The sequence below is a fragment of the Schistocerca nitens genome, chromosome 4 (assembly GCF_023898315.1).
Source record: "Schistocerca nitens isolate TAMUIC-IGC-003100 chromosome 4, iqSchNite1.1, whole genome shotgun sequence".
In the NCBI taxonomy this organism is placed as follows: Eukaryota; Metazoa; Arthropoda; class Insecta; order Orthoptera; family Acrididae; genus Schistocerca; species Schistocerca nitens.
The window spans coordinates 388,882,213-388,901,150 of NC_064617.1; the positions used below are offsets into that span (position 1 = coordinate 388,882,213).

The 18,938-nt window shown below is 40.3% G+C and overlaps 1 protein-coding gene across 1 annotated transcript in view; it reads right to left on the reverse strand.

Annotated features, from left to right (window-relative positions):
* Positions 1 to 18,938, reverse strand: part of LOC126252328 (uncharacterized) — a 150,932-nt gene that overhangs the window by 64,058 nt on the left and 67,936 nt on the right. The window contains exons 3-4 of the mRNA XM_049953215.1: positions 12,169 to 12,316; positions 6,780 to 6,965 (exon numbers count right to left, since the gene is read on the reverse strand). Coding sequence (XP_049809172.1) covers positions 6,780 to 6,965; positions 12,169 to 12,316 — 334 coding nt within the window. The remainder of the gene's footprint in view (positions 1 to 6,779; positions 6,966 to 12,168; positions 12,317 to 18,938) is intronic.

An 18,938-nucleotide genomic window follows, 5' to 3' on the forward strand; every position in this document is an offset into this window, starting at 1 on the left:
GATGATCTGGCACTGGTCATGGAGGGCAGTCACATGTTGAGCTACCAGTCAGGGAAGGGGTGTCGAAGTGTTGCAGCCAGCTGGTGGGGTCAGATGGGCTATGTATTTCTTGGCACCTAGGCAGGATGTACAAGGCATCCTATGTGCAGCATGTACTGCACACCACTGTTTGCTGGTGCCACAGGGTGTCGTCGTAAAATCTTGATGGAAACATGGGTCATGTGCTGTTGTGTGGGCACAGGCTGACATCATGGGGTTGGTGACCCATCACTCATCCCACGGCCCAGGTACAATAGCTACATGTGAGACCAGTGTCTGGGGTGTAGCAGTGGCAGGCATCATGGGCAGCTCTGGCAGTGTAGGTGGTGATGGGTATGGTAGTACAGCCCCCAGACAGGAGTCCCAAGTGTCAGCTGCTGGGTTGGTGGTGGCAGCCGGCGTTTCACTTACAGTATCCAATGGAAACTCAATCTCAATGCTGGATGTTCCACACAGGCTGGGAAGGTCCAGTGTGTATGCCAGCTTTAGACAGTCAGTAGAAATTTTGATGGGGTTACCATGGAGATGGATGGAAAAAAATCTTCTCTCCTCTCTTGACCACCAGGTGCTGACAAGACTATTGTGAGGGTAGGGGTGGCTGTTCAGTGTCCACTCGGACCATAACATGTGTGCACATGTGGCGGTCTTCGTGCATGAAGGACTTGTGCTTGTCATGGCAATGTAGGTGTACCAGACGAAGGTGCACCATGCAGTTGTGAAGCTGTTGAATGAAGGCTGGAATTTGGCCAGTGGTCGGCATTGACTGGTGCTCAATGAAGTCTCATGGGATGATGAGTAGTTGCCTGTATACTATTTCATCAGTGGATGCACCCAAGCTGGCTTTGTGGGCCACATGCAAACCTAGGAGAATCAGCAGTAATGGTAGACCAGACTGTATTTCAACATGTGAGGAAAGCTTTCAATTTTCTGTGAAATCCCTCTACTGTGCTGTTTGTGGAGGTGGGGGGGGGGGGGGGGGGGGGGGGGAGGCAACTGGTGGTGAACTGATCGAGTCTGCCCCATGTTACAGCTAACATTTTAAATAGGCCTGATGTGAACTGTCATCCACAGTCTGCTGTTATGTGACAGGGCACCCAAAATGTGAGACCCAGGTGTCCATGAAAGCTGCAGCTACTGTATCCACCCATGATGTTGGGCAGCAGTATGGCCTCTTGCCACTGGTTGAACCTATCAATGACAGTGAAAATATATACCTATGGTCATTTGACACTGAGGGGGGTCCAACAATGTCAATATTGATATGGAAGATATAATGGTCAACCAGAGGGAAAGAGGCAACTGGAGCATGGACATGGTGGCCTCCTTTGGCATGCTGATATGGGAGGCACAATCATGCCCCGATGGTGCAATCCCATTGTTTGCATGGCCATATGAAGTATCCTTGCACAATAATCATGGATGCCTGAACACCACGGTGAGACAAACTGTGGAGGTTATCAAAACCCAGCTAACAGAAGTCGCAGGATAGGTGGGCTCATATGCATTCATTAGGACTATCTGGACGGCCAGAACTCACACATAAATTGCACCAAATATATGACCCCATACCTGGCTGGCTCTGAGCACTATGGGACTTAACATCTATGGTCATCAGTCCCCTAGAACTTAGAACTACTTAAACCTAACTAACCTAAGGACATCACACAACACCCAGTCATCACGAGGCAGAGAAAATCCCTGACCCTGCCGGGAATAGAACCTGGGAACCCGGGCGTGGGAAGCGAGAATGCTACCGCACGACCACGAGCTGTGGACCCCCATACCTGGGATCATATACAGTTAAAGGTTGAGTCTGGTGCTGGGATCACTGCACAGTCTTTGTAATTTGTGGTAGGCAGCATAATCAAGGGAGGCTGTAATTGTAGGCAGCTAAGACAGTGATAATATTGTCAATGCCTGCCACATGTCATATGTCAGTTGTGATTTCTGCAACATATTCTTGTTGTTGGAACTGCCAAGGGAAAATTTGGCTGCTGTCTTTTTGTGAGGAACCTGTGGCGAGGGACTGGTGGTCAGTGAACACTTTAAAGGAGTGCCCTTCAGCAGAGAGGTTGAAATATTTTATCACTTCATATACAGCAAGAAGTTCATGGTAGTAAGTGGCCCACTGCTGATTTGGTTCAGACAGCTTCAGGGAGAAAAACGCCAGTGTCTGCCGAGCACCTTAGATGTGTTGCATGTTAGTCAGTTTGTAAGCAGTAGGTTACTCGGTATTATCACAGGTTCGGCCAGAGCACACAGATGTTTCAGGAGCTGTGAGGGCTGCATATCAGTGCATTCCTCTTTTGAAAATAACACATGTGTGTGCTCCACCTCTGACAAGGTCAACTGGCCTAATCAGTTAGTTTTCAAGTGCATGGAGTTTGCCTGGTTCAGATGGAGCAGTGATGATGTCGCAAGCTTCTGCAGCAATTGAAAGCTCCAGCTGTGTGACCATCAGAGTGAAACATCTAGTGTCATGAGCCACTGAAGACGCTGCAAAAATTGCTTCCACAGAGGCAAAACACAGCTGGGGGTCCCAAGAATTAAAAGGCAGCAGGTGAACCACAGCATGAGCTGGCTGGGTGGGGGAAGGTGGCGCATGTGCCCGGCAGTGGTGTTTTGTGTGAACTGTGCATCCTGGATCCTGGGAAGGGGGGGGGGGGGCTGCCGGCCAGAGCAAAGCTCAAAAGCGGGTGTTGGCCAGCTTTCCGGTTTGACCTATGATTCTAAGTTCTTAAGGCATCTGTTATGCAGCTCAGATGGGGTCACCAGTGTGGGAACGGTAGTATGTTCCATGATCTAATCCGCTCCAAATAAACATTACATAGGAATTGATGTGATGGAATGGCCCAGGGCATATGTCACTTGTAACAACTTACTATTTATCACAAAAAAGAATTAATAAAATTAAAAGAAAGAATCTCATTGACAAATTACAATGATCATGTTGACACTGACAGTAGTAATTTGTGCCTAATTTTGAATAAGCAAATATTTGGCAATATGTTACTTGAAAATCCCATAAGTTCTGGAATCAACACTGGCATGGAACAGCTAAGTCTCACACTAAAACAGAAACTATTAATAGTGCTCCATGCAGCATGTATCGGACAGTGGTTTCTTGCATTGTCTACAGTAATGCAACTTTGTTTTCAGAATCAATGTAGTTAGTTGACATTAACTAAAAATAGTTCACAGAATAATATTATTCAGTGGATAGTTGCTCGACCATCATTGACCAGGCGTTTTCAATTGGTGAGAGATCTGGAGAATGTGCTGGCCAGAGCAGCAGTTGAACATTGTCTGTATCCAGAAAGGCCCATACAGGACCTGCAACATGCGGTCGTGCATTATCCAGCTGAAATGTAGGGTTTCGCAGGGATCGAGTGAAGGGTAGAGCCATGGGTTGTAACACATCTGAAATGTAACATCCACTGTTCAAAGTGTCGTCAATGAGAACAAGAGGTAACCGAGACGTGTAACCAATGGCACCCCCTACCATCACGCCAGGTGATACGCCAGTATGGTGATGGCGAATACATGCTTCCAATGTGTGTTCACTGCGATGTCGCCAAACACAGATGCGACCATCATGATGCTGTAAACAGAACCTGGATTCATCTGAAAAAATGATATTTTGCCATTAGTGCACCCAGGTTTGTCGCTGAGTACACCATCACAGGCGCTCCTGTCTGTGATACAGTGTCAAGGGTAACCACAGCCATGGTCTCCGAGCTGATAGTCCATGATGACGCAAATGTCATGGAACTGTTCGTGCAGATGATTGTTGTCTTGCAAACATCCCCATCTGTTGTCCCAGGGATTGAGATGTGGCTGCACAATCCATTACAGCCATGCAGATAAGATGCCTGCCATCTCGACTGCTAGTGATACGAGGCCGTTGGGATGCAGCACGGCATTCTGTATTACCCTCCTGAACCCACCGATTCCATATTCTGCTAACAGTCATTGGATCTCGACCAATGTGAGCAGCAATGTCCCGATATGGTAAACTGCAATCGCGATAGTCTACAATCCGACCTTTATCAAAGTCGGAAATGTATTTCTCCTCCTTACACAAAGCATCACAACAATGTTTCACCAGGAAACACTGGTCAACTGCTGTTTGTGTATGAGAAATTGGTTGGAAACATTCCTCATGTCAGCATGTTGTAGGTGTCGCCACTGGTGCCAACCTTGTGTGAATGCTCTGAAAATCATATCACAGCATCTTCTTCCTGTCTGTTAAATTTCACATCTGTAGCACGTCATCTTTGTGGTGTAGCAATTTTAATGGCCAGTAGTGTACATAATCCACAAATTTCTAATATTTTCATTGTCCAGTGCATTCACAGATGGGCCTGCTTAGTACAGCAGGTTCACACCTATGTTACTGTGTTGCTCTTTGCCTACTGATGCAAGGTTTAGAATGCAATTTATACCATTGGTTCAATTCAGTGGGGTCCAATAATCAGATGCTCCATGCATGTAATCCTTAGTCTCTGGCAAGCATTTTTCTGCACATACAAATCATCTAGAGCCCCTTGCTCATATACCACCAGCTCTCCATAGGCATGTGCCATGCACTGCTATGTTGCTAAGCAATACCAAGCCATTTTACCCACTTGGCATCTTCTTGCTTGAACTTAAACTAATCACATGAGAAGCCAGTAAATTTCTGATATCACATTTTTCAGTTACAAACAGAAGTTAGGAGAGCATATCATGTTGTGCATAGTGCTATGCATCTCTGCAGGAAGTGTTACCGAGAAGAATACCTGCTGCCATGTGGCATTTTGGGAAAAACTCCATGCTTTGCAAACAGATGAGCATGAGATATACTACTGCTTGCTGTTATACATGGTCTGCAATTCTCTGTGCTCCAGTTGATGTATCACCACACTGTCTATATTTAGCAGTTGTTTACTCTACTTTTTAATCCTTGCATATTTTGCAATTTCTAAGTGATACATAATGAATAATTACTACCGTATTTACACAAATCTAAGCCGCACTCGAATCTAAGCCGCACCTGAAAAATGAGACTAGAAATCAAGGAAAAAAATTTTCTGGAATCTAAGCCGCACCTGAAATTTGAGACTCGAAATTCAAGGGGAGGGAAAAGTTTTAGGCCACACCTCCAAATTGAAACAAAGTTGGTCCATTGTAATATGAGACACAATTTAGGTCGAATAAATGACGATACAGCTACAGTAGTTTGGCTCAAGTCATAAGCTTTACCAGGTAGCCAATGCTATGCGTCAGGCACTCCGTCCGTATTTATACGGGTACCCTTCCTTTTTCACGTGCTTCGTCTGGTTTGAATTGATTGCTTACTTTTCTTTGATCTGATAAGTGCCGTTCTCTTTGTTATAGGTGTTTACATCACTCTAAGGTGAAAATGCATTACTGTACAGTGTCATGCATTGTTTGTAGCATTCTCATAATGAGTGCTTACGGCCTGTCGCCGCTCGCGGCATGGCTTGCTTTTGTGCGCGCTACCGCCGCTTACAAAAAAAAAAAAAAAAAAAAAAAAAAAAAAAAAAAAAAAAAAAAAAAAAAAAAAAAAAAAAGAAGAAGAAGAAGAAGAAGAAGAAGAAGAAGAAGAAGAAGAAGAAGAGAGAGAGAGAGAGAGAGAGAGAGAGAGAGAGAGAGAGAGAGAGGAATCGTCTCATTAGCGAAACAATGGCAAGAGACTGATATTTGTTGTTACTGACATTGCTGCTTTCTTTGATAATGATCAACATATAATAGGCTGCGTATGATAGAAGGTGTTCTGAACGAGAGTTTAGCGAAAAATTTTCTCCGTTTGAAAATCTTTGCAGACGCCTCTTTAGTGCATTATATTCTGCACAGAAATTAGTCATCTAAAATCTAGTCAATTGCCGTGCTTCAATTCTGACTGAATCACTATTAGGCATAAGAATAATACGAATATAAACATGATATGATATGTATATTCTTCCGTGTTTGCTGTTGTCTCACTCTAGTTTCGTAGTTTATTAGGCAGACAGGATTTAAATGAAATAGCAGCAAACACGAAAGAATACATGGCAAAATGTTTATATTCGTATTATTCTTATGGTGAAGAGAATACTGCGTGTGATTCACAATTCAGAAAAGTTTCTATTAGCAACCATCTCTTCTCACAGGTAGGAAAAAATTCAGAACGTAGAGTTGGCCATATTGACGAACATCCCAAACAGTCTTGCAAGTCGGATTTTCGTAGTACATTGAAATGCAGCTACATTCGAAGATGAACAATACGGAATTTTTATTTACTTCGTTGGATAATGTATGAAAATGCGGGGCGGAGAAAAAAGCTCGTCTTCCACCTTTTTTTAAATTTTTTTACTGAGGTTGACGTATTGGCGCCAGTATTTATCTTTGTGCCTGCAAGTGCAAAGCATGCCTGTGTAGCACTACATATATTCAACGGCAGAAGTTAGTTGTAGTTGTGGCGGCACCTACCAACATTTTTCAGAACTTTCGCTTACTTTGCACTCGATACTAAGCCACAGGTGGTTTTTTGGAGTACAAAAATCAGAAAAAAAGTGCGGCTTAGATTCGAGTAAATACGGTATTCATTAAGGTGGTTTAGTTTTGAGATAATACAAATAATTATTTTCAGTTTGTTATTGAAAAATGATACCTACACGAGTGAACAATAATTCCTCTTATACTGTTTCATATTGTGAGTCAAGTAGTGCTTTATCTTTGGTAGTGGTCTTTCTCACCTGACCAAGTTTCCGTTTGATCATGGATGTATATGCTCCAACCAGTATTCTGTCGAGATGAATATGTTCCATAGTTCAGTGTAACAGAATATCCAACTACACGTCCAACTTTTTCTACTTGAGTCAATGGTTTCAGTGTGTAGCATCGTCCTGAGTTGAAAAATGTTTTGCTTGTTACCTCTGCATCTGTAGTAGCAAAGAAAGAATAGTAAAACGAAATACATTCTTGATGAAATTTTGCTGTAATACAATAAAAATCATATGACACTTTGCAGTAGTTAACAATCGTTTTCAAAAATACAGGAAGCTCTAAAAGTAGAAGATATACCTACCACACTCCATTGTGATTTCATTTGACCAGGACACCCCAAGAGTTTCAATGTAAATAGTGGAAAAGAAGAAATAAGTTCAGTCGGAGACATATATTTAATGCCATGGAATGTGGTTAGTTGAGGGTAAAGGAGTGCTTTTTACAGAAATATTTGTAGTTGAGTTTTCATCTAATAGAGAATAAGGAGCATATTACATTAGGAAAAGGATAAACATACAAAAGTAAAAGTAAGTTTTTAATGACAGTAAGGCATCTCCTAAATTAATAAATATGAAGAAATATATCTTTAAATAAAAGTGGTAGGAATGAATATCAATCCAGATTGGTTAAAGGTCTATTTACTAAAATAAAAGGCAGTAAAACATTTGTAGCTATATTCAAGAAAACTATGAATGTTAAACTTTGACAGTGAAAATTTGCTTCCATTAGAGTGGACAGATATTCAGTAAGAAGGAAACATTTCAGAGGACTTAATATGGAAGCGACTCAGGTATAAAAGTTAAACAAAATGGAACTTAATTATAGATGAACAAGACATATATACAACACAAAAAGAATGTGGCAAATTATTATAATGAGGTAGGCTAGAGGAAAAAGATATAAACTTGAAGGAAGAAAGGAAGATTATGGTTTAATGTCTCATCAACAGTGAGGTCATTAGGGATTGGATTGGTTCAAGGATGGAGAAAGAAATTGTGGTGCCCTTTCAAAGGAACTATAACAGTATTTCCCTGCAGTGATTTATGGAAATCAGAGAAAACCTGTAAACATAAAAACATCAAAGGGGTGATAGGTAAAATTAAGACAACTTGAAGAAAATTGGATGGTATGTACAGGGTGACACAGAAAAAAGGGAATTTTTCCACAATCCAATAAAACTATAAGTGATGAAGTAAAGAAATTACATTCATAGTAATTGAAACCTTACAACTTTGCCATTTACAAAACATTGACGGCATTTATCATTTTAAAAAAATTACATCCTTTAAATGGCATCCTCCTGTACAAATACGTTCATGAAATCTGCTATTGAGATTCCTCATTGACTGCTGCAACATCTCAGCTGGGCTACCGTCAACGGCATCCTGAATTCTCTATTTTAACTCATCCTGGGTTCTTGGTCGAGTCGTGTAGACTTTGCTCTGGAGGTAGCCCCACAAGAAAAAATCACAAACAGATAAATATGGCGACCTAGTGGGCCAGGGAATGTTATTGAATTGTGATATCACACAGTTGCCAAACAATTCTTGCACATGTGCCAGTGATTGCTGTGCAGTGTGTGATGTTACTCCGTCCTGTTCAAACCAGGCTTCTTGAACGTTTGGAAACTTGTTCAATGCAGGTGCAATAACAGTTCATAACATCTCCGTGTAACGATTGGCATTGACAGTTATTGAATTTCCCTGTTCATTTGTGGAAAAATATGGTCCGATATCCCATGTGATGAAACACCCCACCATACTGTCATTTTACTAGCGAGTAAAGGTCGCTCATGGACATCATTAGGATTTGTGTTTGCCCAGTAACGGCACTTCTGTATATTCACATAATCTGTGAGATGAAAATGTGCCTCATCTGACATTCACAACTTGTTTAGAAATTTATCATCATTGTTTATTTTCGTTATCATTTGTTGACAGAATCATAACCAGTAATCATTGTCCTACAATTGTTGCATCATCTGTAGTTTGTATGGATGAAATTTTAAATCAAACTGAAGAATTCTATGAACACTCTCCTGGAACATTCCAACCACTCCTGCTTGCTTACGAAATGAACGCCATGAGCTCTGTAAGACAGACTTGTGTATAACATCAATGTTTGCTGGAGAACACACACTTCTTGGTCATCCTATTGGTTTCTTCTTGAGGGCAGATCCAGTCTCTTCAAAGTTATTAATCCAACATTTTATTACATGTTTTGACAGAATGGCATCATGATGTCCTAAATTATAAAAATGTCGAAACTCCCTCTGCAGCACTACCAAAATACAATTGTTCTTATAAAACATTTTTATGGCTAATGCATGCCATTGTCCATTCCACTGATCCATGATTGCTGAAATGACGGACTGTTTGCTCACTAACTGTCGTGAACCTGCTGTGCTGCCACTTGCCCATGGGTGACACTACTCATTTCCAATATTCCCGTTACTCTGTGTCACTCTGTACTATACAGCTGCTGGAGGATAACATTCTGATGTGTTGCCATTAGAGAGTAGAATTTAAAGAACCATCAATGTGGGTCTCTCTCCTCCCAACCCTTCTCAGAAAAACTGATTTACATTGTTTAGACTGCCTAATTTTCATATTGTTGTGCATTTTTTCAATAATAAAGGAAATTCCCTTTCATTTGACTAAAATAGTTTGAAGTTTCTGGGAAGTCTAGCATCTCATATACTATAAAATCACTGAAAGATGTAAAAGTAACTTCAGGCATGTTCTAGGGAAGTTTGTTGGGAGTCTTGCTCCTTGTATTGTACATTAGAGTCCTGCCAAACAATGTTAATAGTAACATCAGACTTTTTTTGCAGATGTGTAGTTATCTACAAAAAAAAGTACTAACTGAAGAAAGCTTCACAAATAATCAGACATAGCATGATAATATTTCAAAATGGTGCAAAGATTGTTTTAAATTTTCAAAAATGTAAAACTGTGGAGTTCACAAAACCAAAAACATAATACATTACGGATGCAACATCAATGAGTCATAGCTGGAATCAGTCAACTGGGTGTAACTACTTATGGGGATATGAATTGAAATGATCTCATAGGCTCAGTCACAAGGTAAACAGTCTTCATGTGGAAGTCTTTATTCGACTGGTAGGATACTGGGAAAATCCAATTAGTCTACAAAGGATACTGGTTACAAAACAGTTGTGTGACACATCCTAGAATACTGCTCAAGTGTGTGGTATACATACAAAATAGGATTAACAGCAGATATTGAATGTATACAAATAAGAGCAGCACAGATTTGTTTGACCCAATGAGAGCATCACTGAAATACTTAAAAACATGAATGGGAGAACACTTGAATGTAGACACTATCCCATGAAAGCTTAATTACAGATTTTCAAGAGCCAACATGAAGATGGAAATTTAGGAATATCCCACACATTCCTACATATTGCTCCAATAGGAACCACAGTAAAGCTAAGACGTTGTCTCCTGTAAGTTTTTGTGGCTTCATAATTGGATAATTTTTTTGTTCGTAAGGTGCCAATGGATGAGAAACAAGCCCCGACGCATTGTAAATGTGAAATAATCTCTGAATGGTTGGAGCAGTATGGATGTATATGTTTGTCAATGTAGACAACATTATACACATATCAAAGAAAGTTTTGCATCCACCCAGTGCCCAGAACTCCTGAAGATAGACATTGACTGTGGATATTGTATTATAGACACAGTCCCTTTGATTATTCAGAGATGTCACTAAACACACCCAAAGATGTAAACAATCATGCTTGGGCATCACCTATTAGATGGAGGGGGTCTGACAGCCTATCAGTTCCAGTCATTCCACCAGAAAGGAGGTACACGGCTCATGTTGTCTGTAGTTCAACCTCGCCTAGATGGTCAATACCATGGTTTGATCACGTCCGCATTGTTACTTTGTGCCAGGAAGGGCTCTCAACAAGGGAAGTGTCCAGGTGTCTCGGAGTGAACCAAATCAATGTTGTTCGGACATGGAGGAGATACAGAGACACAGGAACTGTCAATGACGTGCCTCGCTTAGACCACCCACGGGCTACTACTGCAGTGGATGCTTGCTACCTACAGATTATGGCTCAGAGGAACCCTGACAGCAAGGCCACCATGTTGAATAATGCTTTTCATGCAGTCACAGGATGTTGTATTACAACTCAAACTGTGCACAATAGGCTGCATGATGTGCAACTTTGTTCCTGATGTCCTTGGCGAGGTCAATCTTTGCAACCATGACACCATGCAGCACAGTACAGATGGGCCCAACAAAATGCCAAGTGGACCACTCAGGACTGGCATCACATTCTCTTCACCGACAAGTGTCGTATATGCCTTTAACCAGACAATCGTCGGAGACGTGTTTGGAGGCAACCCGGCCAGTCTGAACACCTTAGACACACTGTCCAGTGAGTGCAGCAAGGTGAAGGTTCTCTGCTGTTTTGGGGTGACATTATTTGGGGCAGACATATGCCACTGGTGGTTGTGGAAGGGGACGTAACAGCTGTGTGATATGTGAATGCCATCTTCTGACTGACAGTGCAACCATATCGGCAGCATATTGGTGAGGCATTTGTCTTCATGGACAACAATTTGCGGCCCCACTGTGCACATCTTGTGAATGTCTTCCTCCAGGATAATGACTTCGCTCAACTAGAGTGGCCAGCATGTTCTCCAATACATGAACCCTATCGAACGTGCCTGGGATAGACTGGAAAGGGCTGTTTATGGAGAACATGACCACCAACCATTCTGAGGGATCTACACCGAATTGCCATTGAAGTGTAGGACAATCTGGACCAACAGCGCCTTGATGAACTTGTGGATTGTATGCCACAATGAGTATAGGTATGCATCAATGCAAGATGACGTGCTACTGGGTATTAGAGGTACCAGTGTGTACAGCAATCTGGACCACCACCTCTGAAGGTCTCGCAGTAATGGTGGTACAACATACAGTGTGTGGTTTTCATGAGCAATAAAAAGGGTGGAAATGATGTTTATGTTGATCTCTTCTGGTAAACCTTCCGGGATGTAAGGTCGTGGTCCATGAAACTCTTCGACTCCTAACGTTTCGTCCAGAGCTGCGCTGGACATCTTCAGAGGGGTGTTTCATGGACCACGACCTTACATCCCGGAAGGTTTACAAGAAGATATGTCATCCGGTCGTGAAAGCCTTCATACTATGTTGATCTCTATTCCAATTTTCTGTACTGGTTCCGGAACTCTCGGAACTGAGGTGATGCAAACCTTTTTTTGATGTGTGTATTTATTACTGACGATATTCATAATTTTTCTACTAGGTGATGCTTATGTACAGAATAATACACGGAAAACTTTAAATAATTACTTTTTGCCTTATGGTATAAGCCATAAAGTACCAGCACTTCATCCTGTGTATATGTTGCCTCATCCCAAAATTGCTGGAGAGAAGCATTTTCATATGGAAAATATCGCCATTCAGAAGTCCACTGTATCTTAGTGCCCAATTTATATTTCTAGAAAGAACATACAAAATATATTAATATAATATGAAATGCAGACAATTATATGAAAAAAGAAATCATTCAGCTTTTAGTGGAGGTGTTGAAAAGTGTACACCAGGGCTGTCCAACCTTTTAGCCTGCATGGTTCACATTGGAAGAGGACAAGTATTTTTGGGCCACACACAACATACAAACACAAATTATAACCACTGAGCATATACATTAATTTATGATCCTTTATTCTGAAAAAGCAAGATGGAATTAATTTGATGCTTTATCTATGATATTTCGTTAATAATGTTATAAGTAGGTCATTATAAATGTGCCATTTGACTTTGAATTTGGGAAACTGATACCAGTATTAGGTTTGATCAAAGTGGCTGCAATTCTAGAGTGTCCTCAATGTGTTTGTCTGAAATTTTGTTTCTATTTTTAATCTTTGTGTGCTTTGCTCTTGAAAGTAACTGTTCACAAATGTACGTGCGTCCAAATAAAGATGACATATATAATACATGGCCGTGCAGCAAGGGAGATTTGTTACTGGGCAGGTATGATTTGTAAAAGTCCAATGAAAGACACAATCAAATTTTTCTTTTCATTGGATGTGGGACTGCAGTTTTATGCATTCCATCTGAAAATCTTACGATGCTGTTTCTATATTGTTTGTAAAAGTGTTGTATAAATACATTTTTTTTTCCAGAAATCCTGAAATCAGTTTTAAAGTTATTCCATTAAATTGAAAAGTTTGGCTGCATATATCATTCCATCTTTAGGATTATGTTTCAGTTTATCATTTTACATAAACAGCTCTTTTTTTCCCCTCGCAAGGATATTCACTTTGGTCTGCATGCGGCCTGCAAGTTGGACACCCGTGGTGTTCATGTATGTAAAAAAAGTCCTTGGCTGCCAGATTGTTTTATTGTGTCTGTGGCATTGTGTGCTTTGAGGATGAATGGTTGATTAATTGCTTACATACTGTGTCCATTTATACTCAGTTTCTCACATACGTAGTAAGTGATTATCATTTTTTTACCAAAAATATTTTCTACTAATGATCTGTGATCCACATACCATATTAGCATCATAAATTCAGCAAGAAATTGTCTATGAAATAATCACACGAAATTCAACAGACTCTGTTTATCTGGTGATTATGACTCACTTAATATTGTACAAGTACATGTGACAAATGATTGAAAGTGACATAAATGTGAATAGTAGTTTTTTGGAATAATAAGACTTTTTGCAGATAATGCAATTATCTATAATGAGGTACCATCTGAAAAAAGCTGCAAAATTATTCAGTCAGAGCTAAATAAGATTTAAAAGTGATGCAAAGGTTCGCAACGTCCTATAAATGTTCAGAAATGTAAAATTGTGCTATTCACAAAATGACAACAGTACTGATTAGTCACAGTTGGAATTAGTCAATTCATACAAATATTTGAGCAGGAGTATGAAATAGAAAGATTACATTGGCTCAGCTGCAGATAAAGCAGGTAGCACACTTTGGTTTACTGGTAGAGTACTAGTGAAATGCAGTCAGTCTAAAAAAAGAGATTGCTCACAAATCATATGTGCAACATACACTAGAATATTGCTCAAGTATGTGTGACCCATACCAAATAGAACTAACAAGGGATATTGGAAATACATACAGAAGGTCAGCAAATGGTCATAGTTTTGTGTGACAGAGGTACTGAAAAAACTGAACTGGCAAACACTTGAAGATAGATGCAAACTATCCTGAGAAAGCCTACTTACAAAGTTTCAAGAACCAGCATTAAGTTATGAATCTTGGAATATACTGTAACTCCCAATGTATTGCTCCCACAGGTATCACAAGGATAAAATTACAGCACCCACAGGGGAAGTTAAACAGTATTTCTTCCCATGCTCTACAAGTGAATGGAATGGGAAGAAGCCCTAATAAATGGCACAGTGAGAAGAATAAGCTGTAGATGTAGATAGATTATTATTTTGCATGTTGTAACAAAAACTCTTAAATAATTAAAATAAAATTTTAGCATGACATATTCAAAGCTGTCATAAATAAGTAAAATGCAATCTCAGACAAAATAAATAAATAGAACAAAATAAAATAAATATAAATAAATAAGTAAAAATACACACAGTGAAAGAATTACCTGAATGGGATGGTAATCAGTAGATGTAATGTACATGAACAAACAAACAAATGATTACAATTTCAGAAAAATTGGATGATTTATTCAAGAAAGAGCTTTGCCAGTTGTGTAAGTCAAGAATGTGTTGGTCCATCTATAGCCCTTACAGAATCAGTTATTCAATTTGGCATCAATTGATACATTAGTTGAATGTCTTCCTGAGATATTTTGTGCCAAATTCTGTCCAGTTGGCATGTTAGACTGATAAAATCCCAAGCTGGTTGGAGGGCTCTACCCATAATGCACCAAACTTTCTTGATTTGGGAGAGATCCAGCTATCTTGCTGGCCAAGGTAGGGTTTAGCAAGCACAAAGATAAGGAGTAGAAACTCTTGCCATGTGCTAGTAGGCATTATCTTGCTGAAATGTAAGCCCAGGAAGGCTTGCCATGAAGGACAAGAAAATGGGGTGTAGAATATTGTCAATGTACTGCTGTGTTGTAACGGTGCTGCAATGTCAACCAAAGGGTTCCTGCTATGAAATTAAAAGGCATTCAGACCAGCACTCCTTGTTGTCAGGCTATGTGGTGGATGACAGACAAGTTAGTATCCCAGCACTGTGCATGATGTCTCCAGACGCAGCTTCATTGGTCGTCAGGGCTCAGTTTGAAGTGAGACTCATCAATGAAGACAATTCTTCCCCAGTGAGTGAAATTCTAGGCCAAAAACATGTCTGGAGATGCACTAGACAGTGATGGGATACCAACCTGACGGTCGCCTGCCATATGGCCTGACAACCAGCAACAATGCTCTGGAGTGCCATTCATTTTCATAACAGGACTCCTTAAGTTCATCCATGGTACCCTTAAAGCACAGCAGTACATTGATGCAGTTTGTTGCCATTCATGGCAAGTCATCCTAGTCTTAAATCATCTCCTCTCCAGAGAGGTATTTGATGTACAGTTTCAACTTTTCACAGTGTAATGAATAGTCCATTAAATTATGGGCATGCAGCCATGCAAATAAAATTTCTTCCACAGATATTTCAACCATGTATCATCTGGCCACCCTCAGAGTGAGTCACAAGACTGACGACAAGGTGCCAAATGCGGCCTTAGGCTCCACTGCAGCAGTACACACTTGCAAGTCACAGACACTGGTCAGCAGCAAAAAGGTTTTCTTGCACACACGCTGCCTCTGGTGAAGGCGTACAGACATTTGAGTCACTTATTGATGTTTGTATTGATGTTTGTTTGGTGGTGATGACACCATGATGACTTCTCTGCAGTTTAATTTTCCAAAGAGCCGGATTCCATGCTTTGTCCAAATTAAAACCATTATTTCTATTAATTAAATTATTAGCTAATTTACTCTCTATTTCCATGAAGACATAGTCCCAAAAGGAAGAGGGGGATGTTAGAATCTTCACATCACTGTAGTTTGTGGAATGCTCTGTATCAGTACAATGTTGGGCCACAGCTGAGTTGTCTGGCTGTGATACGCATGTGTATCTTCGATGTTCCACACATCTCTCATGAATTGTACATGTTGTTTGTCCTATGTATGACTTCTCACAATTTCTGCAAGGAATCTGAAACACACACACCTTATGAAGCAAGAAATAATTCTTTACAGAGCCAAGTAAAGCTACAGTCTTCATGGGAGGCCGGAAGATCACCTTAACACAGTGTTTCTCAAGAATACAGCCTATCTTGGAGGATAGAGTACTCACATTGGGCAAAAACCCACTTGATCTGAAGGAATTACTAATATTCTTCCCCATCAGATACCTGCATTTTAAGGTTTACATTGAATGCTCTACGAATTTGTCGCAGAGAAAATCCATTCACTTTAAAAGTGTTCTTGATGTATGTGAGCTCTTCTTGCAAATAATCTTTATTGAATATACAGTGTGCCCTACGCACTAAGGTCTTAAGGACACCTATGGTCTGTGAAGTGTGATGGCAGCTATCGGCATGTAGATATAGATATGATGTATGGCTGCCATCAACTTTATGGCAAACGACAACATCCGAAAAGGGCAGGCAACATTCATAGTAAATTTGATACTAGTATGGGTAGAACTCAAATGCTCAAGAAATCGATGTAATTCATCTATCCCATGCAGCTATACTACAAATTTGTTGTCTACATACCTCCAGAAGACTGTTGGTTTAAACCTTGCTGAATCCAGTGCATTGTCCTCAAAGTCTTCCATGAATAAATTAGCTACCAGCGGGGAGAGGGGGCTTCCCATACCAACTCTATCCATCAGATCATAAAATTCACCATTAAACTGAAAATAAGATGGCAAAAGCTCATGTTCTTTAAATAAGGCCATGATGTTATTATCAAAATGTTGGCTGATAAGAGATAAAGAGTCCTTTAAAGATACTTTGATATATAATAGTACCACATCAAATCTATTGAGCACATCTGTACTATTGAGCCTGATGTTGCTGAGCCTCTGAATAAAATCCATAGAATTCTGAATGTGCTGACTACATTTTCATACCAATGGTTTTAATAAGGAAACTATATATTTGGCAGAAAAATATGTTGATGAACCAATAGTGCTCATTATAGGCCTCATAGACAGATCCTCTAAACACTCATCCTACCCATCTTGTGAACTTTAGGAAGCCCATAAAATCTCAGTGGTACTGCACCTTGCAGTTTTAAACTTCTTACGACTTCCTTTGGCTGTGATGAAGTGTTCAGCAAGGCACCAGTCCTTATCGTTACCTTGTTAGTAGGATCTTTGTTGATCTTCTGGTATGCACTATAACTAAGTAAACCACATATAATTTCCTTGTAGATTTCCTGAGGCAAAAGGACACTAGCATTACCTTTATCAGCATGCAGTATCCTCACATAGCTTTTGTATTGCAAATCTCATCCTTGGAAACATTACTTCTTTGTGGACGATGTTTCATAATTGTTTCGCAGCTTTCATGTCCGATTACTTCAGATGAATCCTCTGATAGAGGTCAGACACCTTCTCCAATGGCACTCATGAAAGATGATATCAGCAAAGTCTTTGGAGGAGGCGCAAAATTTAGCCCTTTAATAAGAGAGATAATGTAGCTTCATCCAGATCCTTACCCGGCAAATTTATGACAGGATGTCAAATAACAGAGTCCACCTAAGAAGGCTGGTCTAATTGGCTATACTTGGAAATCTGTCTTTTTGTATCCACTTCACAAACCCAGTCAGACTTAGCCCATGTTGTGCCATCAATCGAGTCCCACGAGTCAGGAGATAAAGCAGCTGCTATCTTCAAATGCAGATGATACAGGTGTTCAGAAACAATGTCCAACTTCCAATGTGTAAAACAAATTCTTTCTCTGACAATATCAGAACTAGTCCTATGTAAAATTCTATTTACCGCAGCATTATTGTCAAAGTGAACCAACCTTGAAAATTTTGGAACAACTCTGTGGTCCTGGCATTTCAGTAAGAAACTCAAGGAGTTCAGTAGTCTTGGTCTCTGGTGTCATAATTTGTCCAAACTACGGACCCACGAAACCATCTCCTCCCCGAAGAGGTACTTGTGCATTTTCAACTTTTTGCAGTGTAATGAATAGTTCATTAAATTTCCAGCATGCAGCATGCAGATAAAATTTCTTCCACTGATATTTTGGCTGCATATTGTCTGGCCATCCTCTGAGTGAGGCACAAGACTGATGTAAAGGTGTCAAGCACAGCCTTATATGCTCCACCACAGTGGTACGTGCCTGTGAGTGACAGACATTGATTGACAACAAAGAGATACAGTTATACATGCGCTGCCTGTGGCAAAGGTGTACGGACATGCAATTCACTTATCAACTTATGTTCAGTGGCAATGACAGGAAAAGATATGTGGTTTACTCAGTTCTGAAGCATACCAGAAGATCAACAAAGACCCTACCAACAATGTGACAGTAAGGACTGCTGCCTGGCTGAACGCTTCATCACTACCGCAGGAAGTCATGAGAAGTTCAAAAATGTGAGGTGCAATACCACTGAGATTTTATGGGCTTCCTAAAGCTCACAAGATGGGTAAGGATGAGTGTTTAGAGGATCTGTTTATGAGGCCTGTACGAGCACTATGGGTTCACTAACATATTCTTCTGACAAATATTTAGCTTCCTTATTAAAACCATTGGTAGGAAATGTAGTCAGCACATTCAGAATTCTATGGATTTTATTCAGAGACTCAGCAACATCAGGCTCAATAGTACAGATGTCCTCGTTAGTTTTGATATGGTATCATTATATACCAAGGTACCTTTAAAGGATTCTTTATCTCTTATCAGCCATTATTTTGATAAGAATAGGTACTGGGAGATGAAGAAACTTGCACAGGATAGGGTAGCATGGAGAGCTGCATCAAACCAGTCTCAGGACTGAAGACCACAACAACAACAACATTACGGCTTTATTTTAACATGTGCTTTTGTCATCTTATTTTCAGTTTAATAATGAATTTTATGAGCAGATTGCTGGAGTTGGCATGGGAGGCCCC